This window comes from Sorex fumeus, unplaced genomic scaffold (genome assembly GCF_029834395.1).
Source record: "Sorex fumeus unplaced genomic scaffold, SorFum_2.1 ptg000126l, whole genome shotgun sequence".
Classification (NCBI taxonomy): domain Eukaryota; kingdom Metazoa; phylum Chordata; class Mammalia; order Eulipotyphla; family Soricidae; genus Sorex; species Sorex fumeus.
The window spans coordinates 4,829,395-4,857,055 of NW_026606183.1; the positions used below are offsets into that span (position 1 = coordinate 4,829,395).

The 27,661-nt window shown below is 41.4% G+C and overlaps 1 protein-coding gene across 2 annotated transcripts in view; it reads right to left on the reverse strand.

The window, feature by feature from the left end:
- Positions 1-27,661, reverse strand: part of LOC130044980 (S-adenosyl-L-methionine-dependent tRNA 4-demethylwyosine synthase TYW1-like) — a 238,123-nt gene that overhangs the window by 11,517 nt on the left and 198,945 nt on the right. For both annotated transcript variants that reach the window (XM_056137665.1, XM_056137666.1), the window contains 2 exons: positions 24,754-24,864; positions 7,118-7,285 (listed from right to left, as the gene is read on the reverse strand). In XM_056137665.1, coding sequence (XP_055993640.1) covers positions 7,118-7,285; positions 24,754-24,864 — 279 coding nt within the window. The remainder of the gene's footprint in view (positions 1-7,117; positions 7,286-24,753; positions 24,865-27,661) is intronic.

A 27,661-nucleotide genomic window follows, 5' to 3' on the forward strand; every position in this document is an offset into this window, starting at 1 on the left:
AAAATATGGGACTGAATTCCAGCTGTGCTCTATTTGTCCTTGGACAAGACTTTTATTTTCTTAGCCAGTTTCCTCCTTTGGAAGAGGAGGGACAAAAATAGTACTGATGACTCATAATTTTTTTGGTCAGAATTAAATGAATTAATGCATCTCATCAAAGTGACCATAACACATTTTACTGGCTGCTGAGTTTATCAGCAGACACCAAAAGTAAGGAATGTCACTGTACGTCTGTATCACTGATGAGGAAAGAAGCGAGAAGGTAACTAAAGATTATTCTGGACGACAATGGATCTATTTAAAGAGCGGGGAGAAAACATCAACTCAAGAGTTTTCTTTAATTATAATTAATTACTCATGAATGACAGTAAAATCTATATGTTTCAGCAGAGGATAAGAAATTTAGTTGAAAAGTAGTCTATAGACCAAACATGATTGCCACTCAATGCCTCTCTGGCAAAACACAGTACCCAAAAGAAGAGAGAGAGAACAGGGGGGAATGCCCTGCCACAGCGGGAGGGTGGGACGGGGGGGGGGGGATGGGGGGTGGGAGGGATGCTAGGACCCGTGGTGGGGGAGGATGGGCACTGGTGGAGGGATGGGTACTTGATCAATGTATAACTGAAACCCAAGCACAAAAAATTATAAGTCTATAAGTGTACTTCATGGTGTTTCACTAATAAAAAAAATGATAAAAAAAAAGAAATTTAGTTGACAACTTTATCGAAAAGAATATTACACCCAGTTGAAACCACCAGGATGCAGAAAGCAAACCTGCTCTGTGCTCAGGAGTTACTCCTGGTGGGCTTTGGGGGGATCATATGTGCTGGGGATCTAACCCTCTGTGCAAGGCAATTGCTCTGTGAGTTATACTATCACTTGGGCCCACCACAGTATAAACTTAACAGCATATTGGACACAGCTGGAACAAAAACTAGTGAACTGGAAAATAAGTCAAATTGTCCAAAATAAAGAACAGAGACACCGATGAATTAACAATGTGCATATGAGAAGAAAAGACAGAGACATAGTGAAGTCTCATATGTTTACATGCAGTATTAGAAGGAAGGAGATATTGGGAAAGAAGGAACATTTCACAAATACAAGTTGAGAAATTTTCCCAACTGACGGAAAAAGTATGATTCATACATTTAAGAATTCCAGGGAGTCCCAAGAAGGAAAAAAAAGAAAGTCCACATCTAGACATATTAGAGCACATAGCATATTGTCAAGGGGGAAGAAAAGAAGCGATTGTGGGGAGAATGACAAATTACCTTAAGAGGAACAACAGACCAATAGCTCCCTTTTAAATCAATGAAATTTAAGACAAGAGAACCTTTACTGTGTTGAAATCAATATAACCCAGAATTTTCGACCAAGCCAAAAGATTGATTTTCAGACAAATAAAAACTAAATTTTCTCCTGAAAAAGTTTTTAAAGAGAACCATCTCAGATGGTGGATCAAAAATGCACAAAATGACGAAAAGCAGTGTTGAAAAACAGTTTGATAACCTTAAATAAACCCCTATAATATAAGCAATGTCCTCAGACACACTTAAAATAGACACAATTACAGCAGAACTGAACCCTGACGAACCCTTAAGAGATAACCCTGCATGAACCCTTACAACATAAAACAATAATAATAATGCCCTTAAACACTTAAAACAGACAACAATATCAACATGGGACCAGGAAGAGCAAAAAAAGGTAAAAATGAAGGTCAAATCTATAGTCCTTCAGAGACAGAAGGCAAAAGCTTATTGTGTGTTTTTGAGGGGGTGAGGAGGGTAGAAACTAGCTCTCTAGCAGTGCTTGGAGAGTCACTTCTGGTGTTATCAGCCACTTGAGACTGACAGTTCAATGCTGGTGCTAAGGACACTGTACTGCTTGGGGACAAGGGTCACACCCAGCAAGGTTTGGCACTGGTGACAGGGATCCAACCAAGATTTGTCCCTGGCCCCTGAGTTCTCTTCCCACTCTGCCAAAGTATTTTTTAACATTAGACTAGCATTAGTCAAGGATGCATGCAGTAGTTTCTTACACAACCACTAAAAGAACAGAGAAAAAGTACTGAGCTCCAAAACACAGGCAAACAATGTTAAGATCTATGTCTGGTAAAGTGAACAGGTGGAAAGACAGGGAAGGGTCAAGGAACAGGAACTGGAGAGGTGGCCAAAGGCAGGGGAGTGTACGGGGCTGTGGGGATCAGACAGAAACAAGGATCCTCAATAGGTATTTCAACTTTTATTTTTTTTTTAATTTCAACTTTTATACAAAAAAATACTAGAAGGTCCCTGAAGGCTTCTCTGCAGCAGTCATCCACGTTCCAGAAAGTTTCTTTGCTTCTGGTGTGGAGATTTCATGAAGACAAAGAACACTTGATCATCATTGTCCTGAACACTGTCTCTGCCGTCTAATAATTCTCAATCCCTCCCCACCAACCACAGGCACTTCCTTACTTAAAATAATCATTCAAGTTTAGAAATAAAATTCAGTATTTTTGTCTTAATTTTTAAGATTTATAGTAAGTTAAACTATCTTTGTAGCCACTTTAACATTTCAAACAGGTGGCCTTTATTTCATTATTCCTTGTTTCTCCCAGAACACATTCTTCTGACTTTGGATTATAGTCATAACTCAGTGAAACACAATCTCATTTCAATCAAAGCATGGGGACTTGCAACCACCTAATTTTCTGAGACGGGATCACAGGGGATTTTAAGTGAGTGATTCCTACATTATTAAATTACTTCAACCTAAGAAGCTGTCCAGGAAGTCACTTTAGACTTTTGGGAAGGAAAACTGAGTTTCTCATGTTCAAATCTGCACAAAAAGTTTCTCTATAAGAAAAAGTAACCAATCCTTGACCAGTACAAAAATAACTCTTTCATAGTTATCTCTCTTTCTTTAAAAACAACAAAACAAAACAAAACAAAACAAAAACTACAGCTTGATATGTGTTCAATTCGAGTTGTGTCAGCCTTGCAGCCATAAGGGGCAAATTTAAACCTCGGCACCATCCCACCTGCCAGCTGTCATCCCATGGCACTGTTGTCTGTGGTCCCTAGAGTCACAACGAAGGTCTGTGATCACCGACTTTGTGTGCGTTTACTGTAACTAACTGTGTGATAGTGCACTCACTTTGTGTGACTGACACCACTATCACTGTATCATCATCGTCCTGTTGTTCATTGACTTCCTCGAGCAGGCACCAGTAATGTCTCCTTCGCCCTAGCCCTGAGATTTTAGAAAGTGCCACATTGGAGGCTCTTTCAGGGTCAGGAGAATGAGACCCATCACAGTTATTGGGTTTTGTCATATTCCATACGCCACGGGGAGTTTGCCAGACTCTGCCGTGTGAGTAGGATACTTTCGGTAGCCTGCCAGGTTCTCCAGAATAAGAACTAGATAATAAGATGTGGACCTCAAATCCCCGGCCTGGGGGTGGGGGGATGCCACAGAGCGTGTGTACAGAGAACACGGGGGACAGCGACCCACTCTCCTGGGAGCTGGATGCTGCGGGGGCAGCCACAGGGCCCCTCCTGGGACCCTCCTGCAGGCTCAGTGCAAGCAGGAACCAGCACAGACCCCAGGGGCCGCGGACTGTAACTCGTTCAGTTGGAAATGCCATGGGAAGATTCCGTGCCTGGATTGCTCTCCTCAGAGGACACCTGCTCCCTCTAAGGAAATGGCACTTGCTGAGCCCAGCACCCACGGGCCTGGCACCCAGGAGCCCTCAAGAAGGCGGACAGAGGGGCACCAGCCTGCTGCCCACCCCGGAGACCCCCACCGACCCTGGAGCCAAGCACAGCGCCGGCGAAGGGCCCCATCCAGCTCCTGGAAGGTTGGAGGGTGTTGGGGGGAGGAGGTTCCCCTGTGATTCCTGGGAATCAGAGAAGGCCCTGCCCAGTCCACAGCCCACACCCTTTCCCCTGGGTGCCCTGGCGAGCACTCCTGTATGGGTCTCCAGCCCTCTGTGGGAAGGATGGGGTCTTCCACCCCGGAGGCACGCGGGGGGCGTGGCTGGGGGGATGAAGCAAGGCCCAATCTGCAGGACTTTCTGAGAGAAACAGCCACAGCCGAGTTCCGGGGTTCCGGGGTAGCAGGGCCTGCGCAGGGCAGTGCCACATTCTTACATGGAGATAAACACCAGGCGGGGGTCTCTGTGCCCATGTGGGCCACCAGAAAGAACAAGACGAGCCTAAGAGTCAGAGAGCAGAATTCTTTCTCCTCCCGACTGGGAGAATGAGGGATCAGGCGAGCCCCCGGGAGCTTGAGGTGGGGAGGGCAGGGCGCCCCACCTGGCAGCAGAGCTGGGCCATTCCTGGGCTCCTCCCCTGGGAGAACCGATCACGGCAGCTAGGGGGTCATGTCATGGGGTCCTGGGGATGCCTGTGGGGGGAAAGGGCAGCCCAGCCCCAAGTCCCACCTATGGCCCCGAGGGCTGCCACACTCCAGAGGGACCTGGCTTCTCCCAGCTCACATTCCGGACTCTGTCCTGGCTAGAAGTACTTCCTCCTCCCACAGGGCTGCTTCTCCCTTTTTCCATCATTTCAAATGGAAAGGAGGGGGTGGGAGAACTAGGACTGCGGGGAGGCAGCTTGCCTTCCCTGCGGCAGCCGACCTAGGCTCAATCCCAGACACCCCAGAGGGTCCCCCGAAGCCGCCCACCCCCTAGAAGTGCAAGAATGATCCCTGAGCACAGAGTCAGTAGTAAGCCCTGAGCATCGCTGAGCATTGGCAGGTGTTTCTGTCCAAATATATAAAATATGTAATATTTATATATAAATATATAAAATAACTCAAATGAAAGTCTGGGGGCAGGGACTGGGGAGCAGGAAGACAAAGAGAGGTCCATGTTTGTCTCACATGCCACTGACCCGGGTTCCATCAACATCACCCAGAGGGTCCCCTGAACCCAGGCAGGAGTGACCCCTGAGCACAGGGCCAGATGTTGCCCCAACCACCACCTGGTGTGGCTCTAAAACCAAAATTAAATAAATAAGTCAGAGAACAAATAAGTCGAAAAGCATTATCCTGGGAGAAGGGAGGAGGAATGGTCCCACCACTATACGATACCAGAATATTCTCCTCGGCACTCAGAGAGCACTCCCGTCACTCACCAATCTGCTCTCACACAGCTCTGGAAACCCCAGTCTAATTCCTGTTCCTGCGAATTTACCTTTTTGGAATACTTCGCATAAGACACAGAGACTATAAAACCCAGTTCCCAGAAGAGAACAGCCCAGTCTCCTGCCCCCGCGCCTGGCTGTCCTCACCGGGGCCCCTTGGAGGGGACTGGGTTGAGTTTCCCTCCCCGCCCCGACCAGGACTCCGGCAGCCGAAGACCTCCAGAACCAGCCACCACCATGCTGAGACCACTCTCCCCCCACATGAAGGTACCGGGAGAGGAACAAAGGCATGCGGGTCCCGGGGCTGAGATCTCCAAGCCTACTCGGATTGGGGCTGAGCATCCTCTACCCAGATCCTCCAAATTCCAGTAGGCAGGTCTCACACCCACCAATTGGCCCCCTGGCACCTTGTAATCCCATCAACGGCCAAGACTCAGAGACTATAAAACCCAGCTCCCGGAAGAGAACAGCGCAGAGTCTCCTGCCCCCGCACCTGGCTGTCCTCGCCGGGGCCGCTTGGAGGGGATCGGGTTGAGTTTCCCTCCCCACCCCGACCAGGGCTCTGGCAGCCGAATACCTCCAGAACCAGCCACCATCTGCACACATGAAAGTACCGGCAGAGGAACAAAGGCATGCGGGTCCCGGGGCTGAGATCTCCAAGCCTGCTTGGATGGGGGCTGAGCATCCTCCACCCAGATCCTCCAAATTCCGGTAGGCAGGGGTCACACCCACCAACTGGCCCCCTGGCGCCGTGTAATCCCAATGGCCAAGACTCAGAGACTATGAAACCTAGCTCCCAGAAGCGAGCGACCGCGACATCTCATTATCTCATTCCTACTTTGGACAAACTGGCAGGCTACTGAATGTAACCCGCCCACACGGCAGAGTCTGGCAAACTCCCCATGGCATACCCAATATGCCAAATACCAGTAACAATGATGGGTCTCATTCTCCTAACCCCGAAAGGGCCTTGAATATAGCACTTTATAAAAAATCTCAGGGCTAGGACGAAGGAGACGTTACTGAGGCCTGCTCGAGGCAATCGGCGAACAACAGAATGGTTGTGATTGTGATCGTGATCACATAAATTAAAGTACACAAGATGTATCTTTTGTTTCTGAGATTTTCAACTAACATAATGTCTTCAAGATCCATGCATATTCATAATTGACACATCATTTTAAATGAAGATTCTGAAAAGAAAACGAGGCACAGTAGTATAATAAATCTCTATCCATCAACTAACCTCAACTGTCCTCAATTCATCACCCCTACCATGCATTCACCACCTTGTTTTATTGTGAATCGTATCCCCGAGGTTTAATTATTTCTGTGTAAATATTTCAGTAAGGACATATCATTACGATAATGACTCGAACACTTAAGGACTGATGAGGGTATTTTTCTATTTTACTACAATGACCAACCTCTACCAAGAACTGATTTTTTCCTGATGCTAGGCATTACTTATTTAAGAAACACACTAGATTCAGGTACTCATTTCTCTAATAAAAGTTTTATATAAGAAAATAAAGAGAGTCATAAACCAAAATCCCAGAAAATTATCTTCAGGTGCCAAGATTCAAAGTGACCCGCCATTTGATAAATATCTCAATATTTCTCTGACAATAATGCTCACAGGGGGGTTGTTTACTATCCTAGCTTTTCCTTGTCATCTCAGGAAAGGTTTAGAGATTATTACAAGGGTGTTTTCTGCTTTGTTTTTCAGCAGGCACTTTTCTAAAAACTACAAACCAGGAAGCGCTTCAAGATGCTTAGGTGAGGGTTAGACATGAAGCAGTTTCACACTGAAAGGAGAGTTGCTAAGCTGAGGAGAACTCAGTGCTTCCTCAATGTCTGTCTTAGGAAATGTAGTAAGCAGGCAAATAATTACTAAAATAGGGTGTGAAGGAAAAAATGAGATTTCAGGTTAACAGGACAGTTAAAGTTGACAGAAGAATGTCTAGGTGAGTAGCGCTTACCTTTTTGTGGGCTATCAAGAGGCAATTGGAATGCTCATGCTCACAAGCAAGTTCATAGTCAGGGATCAGCTCGACCAACTCACGGACAAAACGGACCACTTCCTCATGCCAGGGCACGTTGGCCATGGTGAGACTGCTTGCTGAGCTCTCTCCACAGTAGGTAACGCCCTGTGGGAACAACGCGGCAGTGAGAAACAATCCAGGCGAACCAGGAGGTCAGAGCAGAGTTCCGGAGTCCGAGGCTTCTAAAGGTCATTTAATGCAAGTTGAAAAAGTGATAGAGGGGGCTGGAGAGATAGCACAGCGGGTAGGGCGTTCGCCTTGCACGCGGCTGACCCGGGTTTGATTTCCAGCATCCCATAAGGTTCCCAGAGCACCACCAGGAGTAATTCCTGAGTGCAGAGCCAGGAGGAACCCCTGTGCATTGCCGGGTGTGACCCAAAAAGCAAAAGCAAAAAAAAAAAAAGTGATAGAAACACCAGACTTGTTTTGAAACCCACAGGAGCAGTAGCACTGTAGCACTGTCCTCCCGTTGTGCATCTATTTGCTCGAGCGGGCACCAGTAATGTCTCCATTATGAGACTTGTTGTCACTGTTTTTGGCATATCAAATATGCCACAGGGAGCTTACCAGGCTCCGCCACGCAGGCTGGATACTCTTGGTAGCTTGCCAGGCTCTCCGAGAGGGACAGAGGAATACTGGTGCTCCCAATTTGCTGCTCTCTCTGCTCTGATAATGTGGGGGATTGGGCACCAGTGTTGTGGGCATGTCTCAATCTAGACTGCCAATCATAATAATGCATTTGAACCAACAATGCACTTTTTCACTAAGATTCATTTGTTTATTATAGCAGAGCAATTTTCCAGGCATTAGAATCTCATAGAACAAGAGGCAGAACTGACAACTATAATTCATTGAACCACTTATTTGCTGGGAAAATAATGTCCCTATTTATTAGCAAATCTGAGGTTGGTAAACCTTCAATAGAAAGGTCCAGAGAGCAAGTAAATTGAAATTCTTTTTTAATTTTTTTGGTCTTGGCCCACACCTGGTGGTGCTCAAGGCTTACTTGTGGTTCGTCTCTCAGGGGACTGGCAGAGCCTGGGGACCAGAAGAGGTGCTGGGAATCAAACCCAGATCTGGCAAGTGCTTTATGGAAGGCCAAGTGGCTTTCCTACTGTACTCGCTCTCCAGTCCTGAAATTATTCTTTAAGAAGTTACATACATGTAGCATACATATTACACACATATGGGTATATATCCATACAAGACTGTGGCAAATGGAAAATACCTTTATAGCTACATACATACCTTTATATACATATAAATATTCATATGTGTATCACACATCTCTAGATTCAGTCTCACTGAATCAGTTGAACTGCTCAGTCAAACTGTGGTCAAGGATGCTGAGTTCTAAATCTTTTGATCTCTGACAGTTCAGCTACTCAACACCCTGAAGGTTCACAACTGCAGCTCTCTATTTGGTAAATTGCATAATAATAAATGATTAATTTTCTATTAGAAGGGATATGTTAATTAGTATGTTCTTAAGGTATCCAAAAATCTAACTTTCTGGACAGTGGGTTGAATATTCTAGTTATAGTGCTTCTAAGTAGGGGACAAATGAAATAAAAGATACACTATCTTGTTCTCATTTTCTCTCACACATAGTCATAGTCACACAGACTGGAAGAGGCAAAACAATATTAAATGAAAGCCCCACAAATGAGCACTGCAGTGTGACTGACTTCTGACTCCATAGAAGGCAGAGTTGGGATATGGCCAAAAATTCAGATGAGCTCGGCAAAAGACTCCACCCCAGATGGCTGTCCCAATGATCTCTGGTATGCTAAACAGAGGTGACCTCTGCAGATATAAACTGTAATAAATGTAATTTAATTATAACAAAAGAACCAGTGATTTGCAGATTTAATTGAATTTAGTTTACATTTTAAAAAAGCAAATAGTACTATAGCTCCCAAAATCCTTCAGAAAGCAAGGCAGAAAGCTTGTGTTAAACATACGCAGAAGAAAATAATTTTTTGATAGCCATAAAATAAACTTCAAATAAGTCATAAACTTCTATTTTAATACTGTTTGTAATTTACATGCTCTTAAACACTAATTATGCTATGTGAATAACCAGGTATTTAGTAGGGATATCTCAAAGGACTCTATTTTTAATATTAAGAAAGTTAACTGAAGCAGTGATTAAAGGTTAAGATTTTATATTCAATGCCAATGACTGAAAAATACTTCTCATGGGTTTTTTTTTGGGGGGATGAGGGGGGCACCCAGCAGTACTCAGGGCCTACACCTAGCTCTGCACTCGGGAGCACTTCTGGTGGGAACTGGGGGACCACAGTGGGAGTTGAGGATCAAATCTGTGTACTCTGCATGTAAGACAAACACCCTATGTGCTGTATTATCTCTATGGGCCTTAAATTTTTAAATATGTTTCTGGGAAACCACACCTAGCAATGCTTGGGAGCAACTTTCGGCTTAGTGCTTATGGCTTGCCCCTGTGATGCTGAGGGAACCCTTGGTAGGACACACAGGCTCACAAACGCAAGGCAGACTGTAGCTCTGCCACGGAGCTACAGTCATGGCACAAAAAATATTCCTTACTCAGTAACAATAAATCATGAAATAGTAAGGAAAGATTTGGTTTGGAAATAAGACAAGAAAGAATGCACAGTTTGTTTTGATGCCTCTACAACACACATTTGCTAGAAAAGATGACAATTCTATATTTAGTTTTTGAAGAACTTCCATACTGCATTCCCAAATGGTAAGATATATTTACATTTCCACCAACAGTACGGGAAAAGTCCTTTTACCCCACACCCTCACCAACACTTGTTGCTACACATCTTTTCGGTCAAGCCATTCTGACAGATGTTGAGAAGCTACTCTCTCACTGTGGCTCTCACTCACATTTTCCTAATAAATGATGACTGTGTTTCATGGTCTGTTGGACATCTGTTATATTTCCTTTGAAGAGAGAAGAATTTATTTAGATCTTCTATTTTTATATCAGACTATTTTCTATTGAACTGCATGAGTTCTTTCTATGCCTGGAAATTTAACCCTTTGTTGAATGATTATTTCACTTCATTGCATTCTAGTTTTTTTTTGACATTTGCCCTGATTTTATTCCTGATCAAACTTGACCCAGAATTATCTAAAAATGCTTCAATTATTACGCTGTGCAAAGATCTTTTATTTGGTAGGGTTTTTTCATTCTTCATGTATATGTATAACACACACATACACATACATACACACACGTGCACACGCAGACAGAGAGACAGAGAGACAGACACACACACACACACACACACACACACACACACACACACGTTTCCCCTCTGTTAAACATCCTTTACTTTGATGTAGTTCAATCACTAACTTTGACTTTCCTATTCCTCACAGTTTAGCTTGAGTCTCTAAAGACATCACCAGTGAACATGGATTCATCATGTTTACTTTATGATTTTGGTTCTTATAACGCATTACCTACTTTGAATTTGTTTTTTTTTAATTTGTTTAAAGAGTGTTTCAGTTTCATTCTTTGCACATATGACTGTCCAAATGTCCTAACACCATTTTTGAATCAGTTTTTCATTCTCCATTTTTTTAGTCATTGTGGTGTCTTTGTCACAGATTGTGAATATATTTGTAGATTTATATCTGATAAATATCCCTATTTATCAATTAACCAATAAACATTCCAATAAACATTCCAATTCTAGTTAACTGATCTCTTAGTTTTTTATTCTTTTTTTTTTTATGACTCCACAATACCACTTCTGGGAATATATCCCAAGGATGCAAAAAAGCACAGTAGAAATGACAATTGTACCTATGTGTTCATTGCAGCACTGTTCACAATAGCAAAAATCTGGAAACAACCCAAGTATCCTACATCAGATGACTGGCTAAAGAAACTTTGGTACATCTACACAATGGAATACTATACAGCAGTTAGGAGAGATGAAGTCATGAAATTTGCTTATAAGTAGATAGAGCATGATGGAGATCCATGATACACGGAGAGTCTCATGTTAAGTGAAATGAGTCAGAAAGAGAGGGACAGACATAGAAGGACCGCAGTCATTTGTGGAGTATAGAATAACATAACATGTGGCTGACACCCAAGGATATTAGATACAAGGGCCAGGAGGACTGCCCCATAGCTGGAAGCCTGCCTCATGAGCGGAGGGGAGAAGGCAGATAAAATAACGCATTACCTACTTTGATTAAGAAAATGATGAATGGAGGAATCAGTCGGGATGGGAGATGTGTGCCAAAAGTAGATAATGGTCCAAACATGATGACCTCTCAGTATCTGTATTGCAAACCATAATGCCCCCAAAGGAGAGAGAGAGTATGGGGAATATTGTCTGCCATGGAGGCAGGAGGACGATGGCAGGGGGGTATACTGGGGATATTGGTGGTGGGGAATGTGCACTGGTGGAGGGAAGGGTGTTTGATTATTGTGTGATTGTAACCCAAACTTGAAAGCTTGTAACTTTCTCACAGTGATTAAATAAAATTTAAAAAAAAATTAGAAAAATGAGTTTTTTATTCTAATATCCACAGTTTAATTTACTGTTCACTTTTGGGTTTTTGTTGTTTTGTTTGGGGCTCATACCTGGCAACGCTCAAGCTATGAGCTCAAGCTATATGCTCCTGGCTCTGCAGGTCAGGAGCGTACAAGCCTTATACACTGTACTATATCCTTGGTCCAAAACTTTGTAAGAAAGTTTGAAGCTTGCAAAATTGCAAAATGATGCCTTCATTTACCTCTCAAAATTATAACAATTCAAAATCTTTTGTAGTTCCATAAAGATTTTAGTATTTAAAAGATATATTACTTAATAAAATAATGATTAGAATTTTGTAAGATTGTATGGAATCTGTACTGTGATTTTATAAGATGGCAACCCACCCCACCTTTTTTAAAAATGAATCACATGAGATACACAGTTACAAAGTTGTTCATGATTGGGTTTCAGTGAAACAATGTTCTAGCACCTGTGCCTCCACCAGTGTACATTTCCCACCACCGATGTCCCCAAAGCCTGCCCCTATGGCAGACCTCCCCCCTCTCTTTCTCTTTTGCTCTCTCTCTCTCTCTCATTTTAGGCACTGTGGTTTGAAACATACATACGAAAAGGTTATCATGTATATCACTTAATCTCCTCTCACCACTAAGTTCTTGTCCAGAGTGCTCATTTTCAATTATGATTAACATAATGGTTCCTTCTCTGTCCTAACTGCACCCCACATCACCCACCCCCCTCCTAACTTCTGGCAAGCTTTCAACTATGAACCAGTTCTCTGGGCCTTTCTTTCTACTATCTTTGGGTATTAGTCATGTATTATGTTTTTTTTTAAATAACCTGCAATGAGTACAATCACTAATCCTCTCCCTCTGCCTCAGTTCACTAACCACAATCCTCTACATGTCCATCCATAGATGTATAAGCAAATTTCATGACTTCATTTTCCCAAACAGTTGAATTGTATTCCACTGTGTAGATGTACCATAGTTTCTTCATCTAGGCACCTGTTCTCAGGCTCTTGGGGGTTGTTTCCAGATTTGGGGTACTGTGAATAGTGCTGCAATGAAATAGAAGTGCAGATGGCATTTCTGCTGTGTGTTTTTGGGTCACCAGGGTATACTCCCAGTAGCAGTATTGCCAGGACATATGTGTGGAAGTTCAATTTCTAGTTTTTTGAGGAATGCTCATATTGTTTTCCAAAAAGGCTAGACCAGTTGGCATTCCCACCAGTAATTAATCAGAGTCCCTTTTACCCCTGCATCTGTGCCAGCACTGGTTGTTCTCGTTCTTTTGACTGTGAGCCAGCCTCTGTGGTATGAGATGTTATCTCATTGTTGTTCTGATTTACATCTCCCCAGGGACTAGTGATGTAGAGCCTTTTGGCCATTTTTTTCTTCTCTGAGGTTTCTGTTTATTTCTTCTCCCCATTTTTTGATGGGGTTGGATGTTTTTTTTTCTTGTAAAGTTCTACTATTGTCTTATATATCTCTGAGATAGGTGTTGAGTGAACAATTTTTCCCATTCTACGGGCTATCTTTGTATCCGGGTCATCATTTCCTTCAAGGTGTAGAATCTTCTTAGCTTAATGCAATCTCATTTGTTTATCTTTGCTTCCACTTACTTGGTCAGTGGTGTTTCACCCCTGTAGATGAAGATGGCCATTTTGACTATGTAATTTCTCCTCACTGATGAACATAAAATATCTTCTCATCTTTTTGTTTTGTTCTACATCTATAATAGTGTCTTGCAGATTTTGTTGCATGATCCATTGCCCTCTTTGTTAACATTTTTTTAGGGTATTTCTTCTTGATCTAACTTAAAATGAGATTATTTTCTTAACTACTTCTTAATTTCTTCTTCTCATTTGTTGTTGTACAGATTCTTGCAACCTGACTTGTAACTTCCATTTTATTAACATTGTTTCCAACAAATTACAGGAGTTTTCTATATATCATCATATGATCTGCAGATAATGATAGCTCACTTTTCTAATATGGATTCCTTTATGTCTTGTTATCTAATTGTTCTAGCCCAGTTCCTTAAAACAAAATTGAACAGAAGAGGTGAGAATAACGATCTTGTGTCATGTTGGGTTTTATATTTGCTCTGGGGGATATACCTTGTGGGGTACAGGGCTTATTCCTGGCTCTCTGCTCAGGGATCATTTCTGGCTGTGCTCACAGGATCATATGCAATACCAGGGATTGAACTGAGAGGGGCTGTGTGCAAGGCAAGTGCCTTAAATTCTGTACTCTATTTCCAGCCCTTATTTTTATCTTAAGGGAAAAAAATGTTCTATTTTTCCTTATTGAGTATGATATGGGCTATGGCCTTTATTAGGCTGAGGAATGCTCTTTCTAGCCCCATTTTATTAAGAGGTTATTTGTTAAATCACAAACGGGTGCCGAGTCTTGTCAACCACTTTTGCCGCACTTATTGATATGATTATATGATTTCTGTCCTTTGTTGATTAATTTTTAAAAGTAAATTGATGAGTAATTCATTTGCATATGCTGAACCATCTTTGCATTCCTGGAATAAGTTGCACTTGGTCATGATATGTGATTCATTTAATGTACTGTTCTCTTTATTTAAAAAAAGAGGGTAGGGGGCAGAGAAATAGTACAGAAGAGGGCAATGTACTTGCATTGTATGTAACTGACCCTATTATCTCCGGACTGCACATGATCCCCTGAGTACCGGAAGTAGTAATCCAGAGCATAGAGCTGGTTGTGGGCCCTTCCAAAGGAAACTTCAAATTATTGTTGCTGTTGTTATTCTGCACTGTCAGGAATTGAGTACTGGGCCTCTTACATGCAAGGCAAGTGGGGCTCCACCACTGAGACACACTCCCCAGCAATGTGTAGTTACTTGCTAACCTTATGTTGGAAATTTTTCATCAGAGACACTTATCTATAATTTTCTTCTTTGTGATGTCCTAGCCTTGTTTTCGTATCAAGATTATGTTGGTGTCATAATATTTATTTAAAGGCACTTACTCCTTAATCTTTTGGAAGAGTTTAAGAAAATAAAACATACAAATTCTTTGAAGGTAGTATTGCTAGCAAAGCCATCTGGTCTTGAACTTTGGGAGGAATAAGGGAGATATTTTTTGTTGAGGTGGATTAGGGCCACAACCTTCCATGCTGAGTGGCCAGGGTGATGATCCAGAGACCATATGTGGTCTCTTGTAGCTTGTTGTTTTCTTAAATGTTTACTCATTTTTTTTCTAGATCACCAAATTCAAAGACACATTTGTGGTTTCATTATGGTCTTTTATAAAGCTCTGCATTTCTATGATATCTGATGCAAATTCTTATCCAGTTTTTATTTCATTTATAAGCATTTTCTAATTAGTTTGCTCTCCTTCTCTTTGTGAAGCCTGCTATTCTATTGATTCTATCTTTTCAAAAAAAGCAACCTTGTTTCACTAATCTTTTGTCCTTCTTGGTTTCTAATTCATTTGTTTCCAATCTAACTTTTATTATTTTCTCTCTTTGACTAACTTAAAGCTTTGTATATTCTTTCAGCATAGCAGGTAGGGCGTTTGCCTTGCACACGGCCCAAATGGCCGACCCGAGTTCGATTCCTCCGCCCCTCTCGGAGAGCCCGGCAAGCTACCGAGAGTATCTCGCCCACACGGCAGAGCCTGGCAAGCTACCTGTGATGTATTTGATATGCCAAAACACAGTAACACCAAGTCTCACGATGGAGATGTTACTGTGCCCGCTTGAGCAAATCGATGACCAACGGGAGGACAGTGCTACAGTGCAGTGCTTTCTATTTGTTTTAGATTTAAAGCTAAACGGAAACGCTGAGACTTTTTCTCTTTCTGGACGTAGCTTGTATTGCTATTTCTTAGTACTAGTCTTGCTACTTGTACCTACATAGCTATATTTCGGTTTGTTTTCTAGGATTTAAAAACTTTACTTGTGGGGGTGGGGGGACACATCTAGTAATGCTCAGGGGTTACTCCTGGCTCTACACACAGGAATCCCTCCTGGCAGTGCTTGGGGGACCATATGGGAAGCCAAGGATCAAACTTTGGTCAGGTGCATGCAAGCACATGCCCTACTTGCTATACTATTGCTCTGGTGCTAAAAACTATGTTTGAGGGGTGTGGGGGAGCACTTCCAAGCAGTGCTCAGGAAGTTCAGGAGCCCCACTGCTGATTCTCAGTCAGCTGGGCTGGCAATCCAGTGCAAGGACCCAAGGAGGAGACGCAGCTCAGGCCATGCAGTGCCGGGCATACCCAAGAACCTCCAAGTGTTTAGGGGGCACTTGCATCCAGTGACTATCATGTGGTGGTGCCAGGAACTGAACCTGGGTCAGGCATATTCGCCCTAACTACAGTATTATCCTCTGGCCCCAGATTTAAAATTTTTTTAATTTAATTTCTTTGTTAGTCTAATGGTTTTAAGAGAAGCAGATTGTACAGTCTCTATGAGTTTGAGGCTTTCCAATTTTTGTAATTGATTTCTAGGGATATAATTAGCACTGTTACTGTAAAAAACACTCAGTATGATTTAAATTTTCATACCGACAATTGCTTTGTGTTTCAACATATGGTCTGTGCTTAAAATGGGTCATGTGTACTTGGAAAATGTAAATTTTGGTGAAATGCTCTCTGGACATCTATTAAGTTCAGGTGATGTAAAGTCATTAGTTTCCTTCTTTATTGTCTGGTTGATAAGTTAGGATGTTAAAATTCTACAGTTGTTTGGCAATCATGTTTCTTTATGTTCCCCAGATGAATGCAATCTTTCTATGTCTATCCCTCTCTTTCTGACTCATTTCCACTCAATGCCTCTTTTGCAAACCACAACACCCAAAAGGAGAGAGAGAACAGAGGGAAATGCCCTGCCACAGAGGCTGGGTGGGATGGGGGGTGGGAGGGATACTGGAACCCGTGGTGGTGGAGGATGGGCGCTGGTGGAGGGATGGGTACTTGATCATTGTATAACTGAAACCCAAACACAAAATTTGTAAGTCTACAACTGTACCTCATGGTGTCTCACTAATAAAAAAATAAAAAATTAAAAAAAAATTCTACAGTTGTGCAATGGCATTCTTTAACTCTGTATTAATAACTGCTGTGTTTATTCTGATGTGCCATCATTTAGTGCACATACATTAAGTGTCATGCTTTATGGTTTTAGTAACTACTAATCATTATATAATATCCATTTCTATGTCTTGTTATCTTATTTAGATGGAAATATAACAGCATCTACCTCTTTTGGGAAAGAAATCCTATTTATTAAAGAAACATGATTTATGGGGGCTGGAGCAATAGCACAGCGGTAGGGCGCTTGCCTTGTACGTGGCCGACCCGAGTTTGATTCCCAGCATCCCATATGGCCCCCCGAGCACCGCCAGGAGTGATTCCTGAGTGCAGAGCCAGGAACAACCATTGAGCATCACTGGGTGTGACCCAAAAAGCAAATGAATACATAAAAATAAAGAAGCATGATTTACAAGGTTACCCTTTTTAAAGGTTACTATCTACTTAAAAGACTGTTTCCAACCTTTTCTTTTGAATCAGTTTCTTATAGGCAAAATAGACTAGAATTTACTTTCTCATCTGTTCTGCTGCTCTATATATTCTAATTGGGTGATTTCAGATAAATAATATTTAGGAGAGCTATTGATTCATTAGTACTTATTGTCACTTTATTACTTTAGTTTTGGGCAGGTTTCTGTAGTTTGTCTTTTGTGTTTTTCTAATATTCTCTTCTCTTGTGCACTGACAGCTTCATTTTGTATTATGTCTGATTGATTTCCCTTTCCTGTTTCTTATATGGATTTTTGTTTCAAGGATATTATGAGGCTTATGTGGAAACTTCTAAACTTACAGCCTATTGGACAGAATGATCTAGAGCTCATTCTGGTATGTCCCTAGTTTTACTCTTTTCCCCTGCCTCTACTCTTGTCATATATATATCTTTGGTGTCTGCTGCTTCTAGGTGGGACTTCCTTTCTTTTTTAAAGGAATCTTCCCTTTAGTATTTCAAGCAAGCCCAGTTTAACGATGATGAATTTCTTTAATTTTTGTTAGTCTGTAAGCTATTCATCCACCCTTCAATTCTTAGCAGGGAGAGTAATCTTGGTTGAAAATCCCTTTCTTTCAGCACTTTAATTACAACATGGCAATCCCTTCTGGTTTGCAAGATTTTCACCAAGAAACCACACACTGTCGATAAAGGTCCCTTTATATTTGATTTATTTTCCTTGAGATTAAGTGATTTTTGACAATTGTGCCAGTTCACAGAAACTTCTTGCTAGCTTGCAAAAAGGCCTTTGCTGTTTAACACAAGGCTAAAACTGGATCTAAGATTTAATATACAAAATGATATTATAAATAATATTTTTACTTTTCCTTAGCAGGCTATGGAATATTTCTCCTATATACATCACTCTGCTCTATATACTTTTGGTGTTCTCTGCTCCTTAATGACTAGAAACCAAATAGCATTCAGGAGTTATCTTTTGCTACATATATAAAAAACTTGCAATTTTTCTAACCTTTATGTGAAAAGAGTAAAATGGTAATAAGGTATTTGTTTTGCAAGATACTCTGCAAAGATTGTGCTCTTCAGACACAGTAGTAATAGTAAAATACTGCACATTATTTGACAACAAATAATTACTGAGCTCTTAGCATTCTCAAGGTGCTCTTCCAGGCAGAGAATATAGAGAGTATTTCATTTACAAATAGATTGTATTATTAAAGTTTTTCAATAAGGCAGATATTTGTAACATGAAATACATCTTCACAAACAAGCATGCAGTAAACAGTCAAAAGTCTCAAGATTGCAACTAAAGACCTATTTAGACCAAATGAATCTAGAATATTTAATTTATGGACAACAATATTTTTAGGGCAAGCAAGAAAAGAGAAGAAAATCAATAACAAAGAAATAGTTTCTATTGATTTCATTTAAATAAAAGTGCTTAATGGAAAGATATAAACATCTACTAAATTCAGATACTGAATTCAAAACAAACCTATCAAACTTGTATTTTTTAAATTCTAATTTTAAGGAAATTTGGCTAACGGAAGACAAGCCACCTGTGCCAGGCTCCACAGTACACTTCATCATTATTATTGTTATTATGACTTTTAGTTTGGGGGCCATGCTCGGTTGTGCTCAGGGGTCATTCCTGATGAGGCTCAGCCTTACCCACAAGACCATCTTTATGGTTCTTCCATCAGTACGTTTTATTTCCTTATTTATTTTGCTTTTTGGGTCACAACTGGCTATGCTCAGGGGTTATTCCTGGCTCTGCACTCAGGAATTACTCCTGGTGTTGCTCAGGGGACCATATGTATGCTGGGAACCGAACCATGGTCTGCGGCGTACAAGGCAAACGCCCTACCCGCTGTGCTATCCCTCTAGCCTCTCGTCAGTACTTTTTTTTTTTTTACTTTTTGGGTCACACCCAGCGATGGTCAGGGGTTACTCCTGGCTCATGCACTCAGGAATTGCTCCTGGCGGTGCTCGGGGGACCATATGGGATGCTGGGAATCGAACCTGTGTTGGCTATGTTGGCTGCGTGCAAGGCAAACGCCCTACCCGCTGTGCTATTGCTCCAGCCCCTCGTCAGTACATTTTCGAGATGAAAGCTCTGTCATTTCTTTCTCACACAATACCTGGTGTGAGCAGGCTGTGGGAGTCCCTAAGCTCTAGTTCTGCCGCACGCACAGGGGAGATACAGAGGATAGGAACAGCACCATCTCTGCTTAGGCAGAGCCTCAGGCTTACCAGGCACAGAGAGCTTAGGCTCCATTCAGATCTTCAGGACCTTTGTCTGACCTTGGGAAGTACCATCAAATGTTAACTTAATCCCCTTTGAAGACTGGGTCCTCAGAGATACTGTTCTCCCAAATTCATCCTTTGATTTGAAGGTGTTAGGGCCTACTTTTCAGTATCCTGAACCCATGTCCCGTCTCAGACCGCCCTGTGGGGCTCCCCTAGCATGTCATACTTCTTCTAGTTCCTACCTTAGAGACGGGCAACTTTGCCAGAATTATCAAGTATTTGTTTTGGGACGGATCTAAAGCTATCTTGATTTGTTATACTGCTAGTTCTCATCAATTGTGTTTGGAAAGAGCTTACTATTTCAAAACATTGCTTCATTTTAGAAAATTTTAACTGTTAAGACAACAAAATACTGCCTTTTCAGACATTAAAAGCTCAGCCCTGTGGGGCCGGAGACAGTACAGAAGGTAAGGCACCCAGACGGTCCCCCAAGTCAGTCAGCTGTGATCCTTGACCACAGAACCAAGAATAAATCCTGAGCACCTCCAGGTGTGCTGTTTTCGTTGGAATATGAGTGAAATGAGAAGCATAAAGGGTTAATGCATATCTCCAACACCATTCTTATTTGAAAGAAACTGTTATAACATCTAAGCTACAAAAGACTCTTTTGTATGTTCATAGTTAATCAAATTGAAAGTAGCCATTAGAAAATTATAGGATAGCCATTTTTTAAAATTAATGTTGATGATTTTTTTTAATAATAAAAGTATGTCAGTACAGAAAACATGATAGTAAAGGAAGAAGGAAGAAATGGGGGGATGGAGGGAGGAAGGGAGGGGGAAAAAGGAGGGAGGAAAGGGGAGGAAAGAAGACAGGCAAAAGGAAGGGCATAGAGAAAGAAAATGAAATTATATAAAAAGGTGATCTTATAATTCAGCCAGCAATAGAAATTTTACTGCAACATAATTTGAGGCAGCATTCTTTAATAGCTAAATCTTAAATTAAAACACCACTTATCTCTGATGTTGGCAAGGTTTTCCTAAGGCAATTATGAGCAATTTCAAAAGAAAGAATGTCTAACCAGAACTGGTGCGTCTTGCCTGTGTGAGGTCCTAATTCCCCAGCACCACAGGGTCCCTGGAGCACCGTGGGCCCACGTTGCCAGGCTGTGCATCACCAGGCATTGCCTGCAGACTCCCTGAGCACACCACAGAATCCTTACTTTCCTCTCCACCTTTGACTTGACTGGAAATAAAATGCTACACTGAGACAGCAATATTTCATTTGTTTATACTTAAAGAACAACTGTAAAACTGAAATATCCTGATACAACACAGAGCAGAGTATGTTCGATTTTATAGGCATAACTCGGGAGGAGCTAGTTCACAGAAACATGGTGAATTTTGCCATCACTTCCTCTCATTCTGCAGATTTTAGGACTGTCCAACAAAACCACTTATCTCTTAATGCTCCTTGGTTTTACCTGCCCCCTCATGCTGATGACAGTCTTTTGTGCACGTGTGCATTGACTTTTTATTTGTTTTTTATTGAATCACCATGAATTGCAAAGATACATGTGATTTGAGTTTTAGGCGTACAATGTTCCAACACTAATTCCTTCACCAGAGTCCATTATCCCCCACTAATGTCCCCAGTTTTCTTCCTACTCCCCAGCAGGCCTCTGTGGCAGGCACACTTCCCCTCTGCAATGTCCTATGTTCTCTTTTTAAATTTATTTTCCTATCTCCACCCTTGCCCTGGTGCCAAGCTTCCACTAAAGACCAGGTCTCCTGCACTTCATTTCTATTGCCTTTGTGAACTTGACAAGCCCCTAGGACGTGTCTCTGCATCTCACGTATGAGAGAGATCATTCTGAGTCTGTTCCCCTCCCTCTGATTTCACTCAACACAATATTATCCAGATCAACTACATAAAAGCAAATGTCATGACTTCATCTTTTCTCAATGCCGATAATACCATAGTTTCTTCATCTGTTCTTGGACACTTGGTTGGTTTTGACTAATGTGAAGAGTGCTGTAACGAGCATAGAAGAGCATATGTCTTTTCTGTATTTTGCTTTTGGACCCTTGTGAAATTGCTAGGTCAGATGGAAGCTCAATTCCTATTTTTTTGAGGAATGTCCATGTAGTACTCCCAAAGGACTGGACCAGTTACCATTCCTACCAGTAATTAATGAATCCCTTTCCCCCCCACATCCTTGCCAACATGGGTTGTTGTTGTTGTTGCTGTTGTTGTTGTTTTCTGATGAGTGTCAGTCTCTGTGGTGTGAGAAATCTCACTGTTGTTAAGATTTGCATTTCCTTGATGTCATGGCTTGATTTTTTTCATGACTTTCATGATGATTAGTGATAGAGACCATTTTTTCATCTGTCTTTTACCTACCTGTATTTCTTCTTTGAGGAAATCTCTATTCATCTTCCAATTTTTTGATAGGCTTTTTTTTTCTGTAGAATTCTAACAAGTGCTTATATGTTTTGGATATTAACCCTTTATTGGGCCAGTGGTGGTCAAATACTTTCTCCCAATATGTGGTCTGTCTTCTATTCTGGTAATCATTTCCTTTGAGTTGCCGATACTTCTTAATTTAATATGGTCCCATTTGTTTATCTTTGATTCCACTTGCTTGCTTGATCAATGGCATTTCATCCTTAAGGATGCCTTTAGCTTCAAAGTCACAGACAGCTCTGCCTATATTTCATGCTGATGACTTTCAAATCATTATTACTAGGTCAGTCTTATCTGAAGAAACCCAGGGCTTATATAAAACAGTCAATATGAATCCTTAATTGGTATATTTAAGAAATGTCTCAAATTTAACGAGACCAACATACAACACAGGATTATTGATTCCCAAGCTTGTGTCCCTCCTACACTGTGTCTTTCTTTTAATGGAGGCCATACTTGGAAGAGTAACAACTTGTTAGTGCTGGTGGGGTGGTTTCATCCTGGGAGGGATAAGGATTCTGGGTGAAACAGTACTTGGGGGTCACCAAGACCACACCTGATGGTACTAAAGGAAGGGTACATGGTGCCAGGGATTGAACCCTGTACCACACAGATGCTAGGGCCTACCACTTGGACTTTCTTTCCTCTCTTTCCAACCCCACTGGTCTTTTTCATTTCGGTAAAATCTCCCACAATACAAAAGTGCTTGAGCTAACTAATCAGGTGCTTCTAGTGCTATTTGTTCTTCCACCCCCACATCTCATTTGCATCATTATAATGGTTCCACTTCCAAGATTTATCCCAAACGTAGCTGCTCCTCTTCAACTATATTATCAATGACTTTCCCAAGCCATTGAATCAGCTGCTTAGATTAAACAATATATAAACTGTGAGCTTCTACATCATCGTCTAGTCGCAGAGTGATCCAATTAAACATCAGATCTTATTGTTCTTCAGCTTTAAACTCTTTCCTATTCATTTAAACCCTAGTCCTGTTTTTTTTATTTAAATAAAAAAGCATACCATTAAATATAGTATCAAGTCCAACACTCTTTATCTTTGTTTGAAAGGCCTAACAAAATCTGGCCTCAGACCACTTATGATTCATCTTGTATCACTGCCAATCCCAAGCTCCCTGCTGAGCTCATGCAGGACCTCTGTGCCTGGCTGTACCATCTGCCCAGAACACTCTGGTCCCCAAATCTCTGCACACTGTGTCCCTTCTTAGTAGGTAGGTATTCTCTATAGGTATCTACATAGTATAAAGGTTATTAGCTTATACATATCATTTTTAAAGGAATCCTTTATATTATTTTCATTTTTTAAAAGTTATCTAAGAAGAGCCTTCCTATTTCTAAAAACTAAACCAACCCATATAATACACATATACATGCATTAACCCTTAACACTTCTCATTTCTCTCATATTCCAAAGCAACATTGGTGACAGACACAATCAAGAACTGCATGCCTCATGTTGAAAGTAGACTATAGACCAAACATGATTGCCACTCAATGCCTCTTTTGCAAACCACAACACCCAAAAGGAGAGAGAGAACAAAAGGGAATGCCCTGCTACAGAGGCAGGGTGGGATGGGGGTATGGGGGGGTGGGAGGGATACTGGGACCCGTGGTGGAGGTGGAAAATGGGCACTGGTGGAGGGATGGGTAATTGTTCATTGTATGACTGAAACCCAAGCACAAAAATTTTAAGTCTACAACTGTACCTCATGGTATTTCACTAATAAAAAAAATAAATAAAGTAAAAAAAATAAAAAAGAATTGCATGCCTCCTGCTGGGAGCATACCAATGCTTACAATGTAAGCAAACACACATGCACACACATGCATTTGATCAATCTTTCTTTTGATTATCAAATGTAGGAAACAAGGGGGACAAAAGAAAATGAAACCAGAATGATTGGGGGGAAAAAAACCACCCAGGAAACATAATCCATTTCCCACAACAAAATTAATTGTGGGGAAAAAGAAACACATGGGTGAGGAACTAACAGTTCAAAGCAATTTTAAGAGAAAATTAATCCAATTACAGTGAATAATCCTCGTCTGGTTCCTCATTCAAAAATACTGCTTAAATGAGACTTAGACACAGACACCCATACCCCTTCCCTCCCAGGAATTCACAGCTACAAAAAAACAGATCGGTGGTTGCCAGACATGAGAATAGAGAATGTGTCAAAAGGACTAAGGTGGTCAAAACTACAAACTTCAGTTATAAGATAAATAAATCCCGGAGAAGTGAGCATGGTGATCATAACAGTGTACGTTTGCAAGTACTTGGAGAGCAGATCTCAAAGTTGTCACCGCAAGAGAAATATTTAACTGTGGTGATGGATGTTGACTAGATGATTCTGGTAGTCTTTTCACAACATATACAAATGTCAGACCATAATGTTGTATGTCTGGGAGAATACAATGTCTTATGTCAATTATATGGATGGCGTCTACCCACCTTAAGGGTCAGCTCTCTACTTCTGTGTATGTTTTAAATTTTCTTAAAGTTTATTTAAAAAACTCCATTACTCTCTATAAACTCTTATTTTTAGCATACCATGTTATCATATATTATAATACTATGTATTACTCCATATTTGTTATCTATATTACATATTCGTTTTTGATAGTTCACCTTTAACTAAAATATATGCCTTATAAGATCAAGAGTTTCATCTTTACTACTATTATTTCTAATGTCTAAACAGTGAAAAAATTATTAATATTTCTGAAGGAATAAATATTGGGCCCACCTAGGAAGTTTTAAAAAAAATTTAACTTCACCATGATCAGCAAAACATCATGAGAAATGTGCACACCTTTACTTCAATGAAGTCGGGACTCCCCAGGGACACCAGCTCAGCATAGGCCTGCAGTTCATCCACATTCCACGCCTTCACTAGGGTCAGTCTGTACACAGTGCGCTGTCGCTGAAACAAAGGAAAAGTTCATTTTTTTAATCTTATTGGAAGTCATATAAGTCAGTGACCTAGGAAGATTCTCAAATGTCTTTAACTCAGAGATATCCCAGGTAAGGCAAAGTCCAGTATGAGCATCTATAAACTGAAGTTAGAGGTGATAGAAATATGAAAAATCATAAAAAATTGTAGACAGTATCCCATAAGCCATATGAGGGAACAAATATCAGCTGATTTTTTTCCCTCTTCCTCACACTATCTGATACTATTTAAATGTTCAACAATTGAGGGGGGAAGTACACACTGAGTTAGAACTGGTAAGGAATAAACAGTAAATTAACTAGATAGCTTTCGACTGGAAAACTAGGTCAACATGCTTCAGGCTTTCAGTTTTTTTATGACAAATATTTTGAATTACTCTTGTCTTTGCCTTCTGGTTTTATCATTATTTAATGAAGTCTTATTGGCAGAAAAAGCACACTTATGAACTGTGAAGATTCCCATTTACTTTCAATATACAGTAGAACCCCTTACCTACAGAGGATATACTCTAAAACCCCAGTGATGCCTGGAATAACAGCACCAGATCACACAGTGCCAGTACACACTTTTTTTTCACATATATATGTACATATATATTATATTATTAATATCTTACTGTGCTTTATTTGTATATCAAGATAGCTGTGACAAATAAAGCACAGTAAGATATTAATAATATAATAACACTGTCACTGTAGCACTGTCCTCCCGTTGTTCATCGATTTGCTCGAGCGGGCCCAGTAACGTCTCCATCGTGAGACTTGTTGTTATTGTGTTTGGCATATGGAATACGCCAGGGGTAGCTTGTCAGGCTTTGCCGTGCGGGCGATATACTCTCGGTAGCTTGCCAAGCTCTCCAAGAGGGGCGGAGGAATCGAACTCGGGCTGGCCCTGTTGGCCACGCGCAAGGCAAACGCCCTACCGCTGTGCTATCGTTCCAGCCCTATATAATAACACAATAGAATAATTATAACAATGTACTACAATAAAAGGAATGCGAATGTGGTCCTCCCTCAAAATATCTTATTAAGCAAATATTTTTGAACCACAGGTAACTGAAACTGCAGAAAATGAAACTGTGAATAAAGCTTATACTGTAACCTAAAAGCATCTTGTGTTCTGAAAGGCAGTACGACAACTCTTAAAAACTTAAGTCTTTAAAAAGTTTATGCCCTTCAACTTTATAGTTCCCTTGAAAAAAAAACAAAACAAATGGTTAAAAGGCCAAAAGACTTATCCAAACATCTCATAACAACATGACTATGACCGAGAGCACACAGAGATCTTTTGGTATATATCCACATGGGCAGCTAATCTTCAACGAAGGAACCAAGAATATGAAATGGAACAAATGGTCCTGGGAAAACTAGTCGGTCGCATGTAAAAGAAAAAAATAAAAAGAACTCAGACTTGTACCTCACACTGTGCTCAAAAGTGAATTCAAAATGGATTGAAGACTTCGATATCAGACCTGACTCCATAAATATATTGGGTAAAACAGGCATATCTCTCCGTGACAAGAATAAAAAGAAACCCATGGGTAGGGGAAAAATATTTGCTCCCCCTCCACTCATCAGACAAAAGATTGAAATCTAAGATATATAAAGCACTAATACTTAACCAAAAACCCAACAACCCCGTCAGAAAATGGGGAAAGATATAAACAGGCACTTGTCACCTTAAACCAGTGAGACTGGCACACATGAGAAAGAACAAACAGCCCTCATCCAGTGTTGATAATGTCAACTAGCTCAACCCCCTCGGAAGACAAGATGGGCACTTCTCAAGAAATGAAGGATTGAGCTGCCCTATGCCCAGCAATTCTACTCTTGACATTTACCTTAAGAGCCCCAAAACATTACTTTGAAAAGACATACGAGTACTATTTCCAGCCACAAATGTCTCCAGATCTCTCTCTGTCTCTGTGTGTGTGTGTCTCTCTCACTCAGTTCAAAAGTAATGAAATTGCAAGTTAGGACGAGAGAGATTGCTCAAGGGTTAAGACGCTTGCTTTGCACAAATTTGGTTCAATCATATTGTCCCCTAAGCTCTACCAGATCCTTGAGCAGAGAACCAGAGTAAGCCCCTTAGCACTGACTGTAGCACTGTTCTCCCACTGTTCATTGATTTGCTCGAGCAGGCACCAGTAACGTCTCCATTGTGAGACTTGTTACTGTGTTTGGCATATCGAATACGCTACGGGGAGCTGCCAGACTCTGCCATGTGGGCAGGATACTCTCGGTAGCTTGCCGGGCTCTCCAAGAGGGACAGAGGAATTGAACCCGGGATGGCCACATGCAAGGTAAACACAGAGAGAGAGAGAGAGAGAGAGAGAGAGAGAGAGAGAGAGAGAGAGTGGTCTACACTTAAGGATGACTCCAGGTGGTAATTGGGGGAGCATATGTGGTGCCAGAAAAAGAGTCAGGGTCAGCAGTGTGCAAGGGAAGCACCTTGACCCCTAAGCTATCTCTCTGGACCCCAAACAAATACACGCTGTAACACGCTGCCTCCCATTTTTCATCGATTTGCTCGAGCAGGCCCAGTAACATCTCCATTTTTTTGAGACTTGTTGTTATTGTGTTTGGCATATCGAATACGTCATGGGGAGCATGCCAGGCTTTGCTGTGCAGGTGAGATACTCTCGGTAGCTTGCCGGGCTCTCCGAGAAGGGCTGAAGAATCGAACTCGGGTCAGCCATGTTGGCTGCACGCAAGGCAAACGCCCTACCGCTGTGCTATCACTCCAACCCCAAACAAATACAATTTGT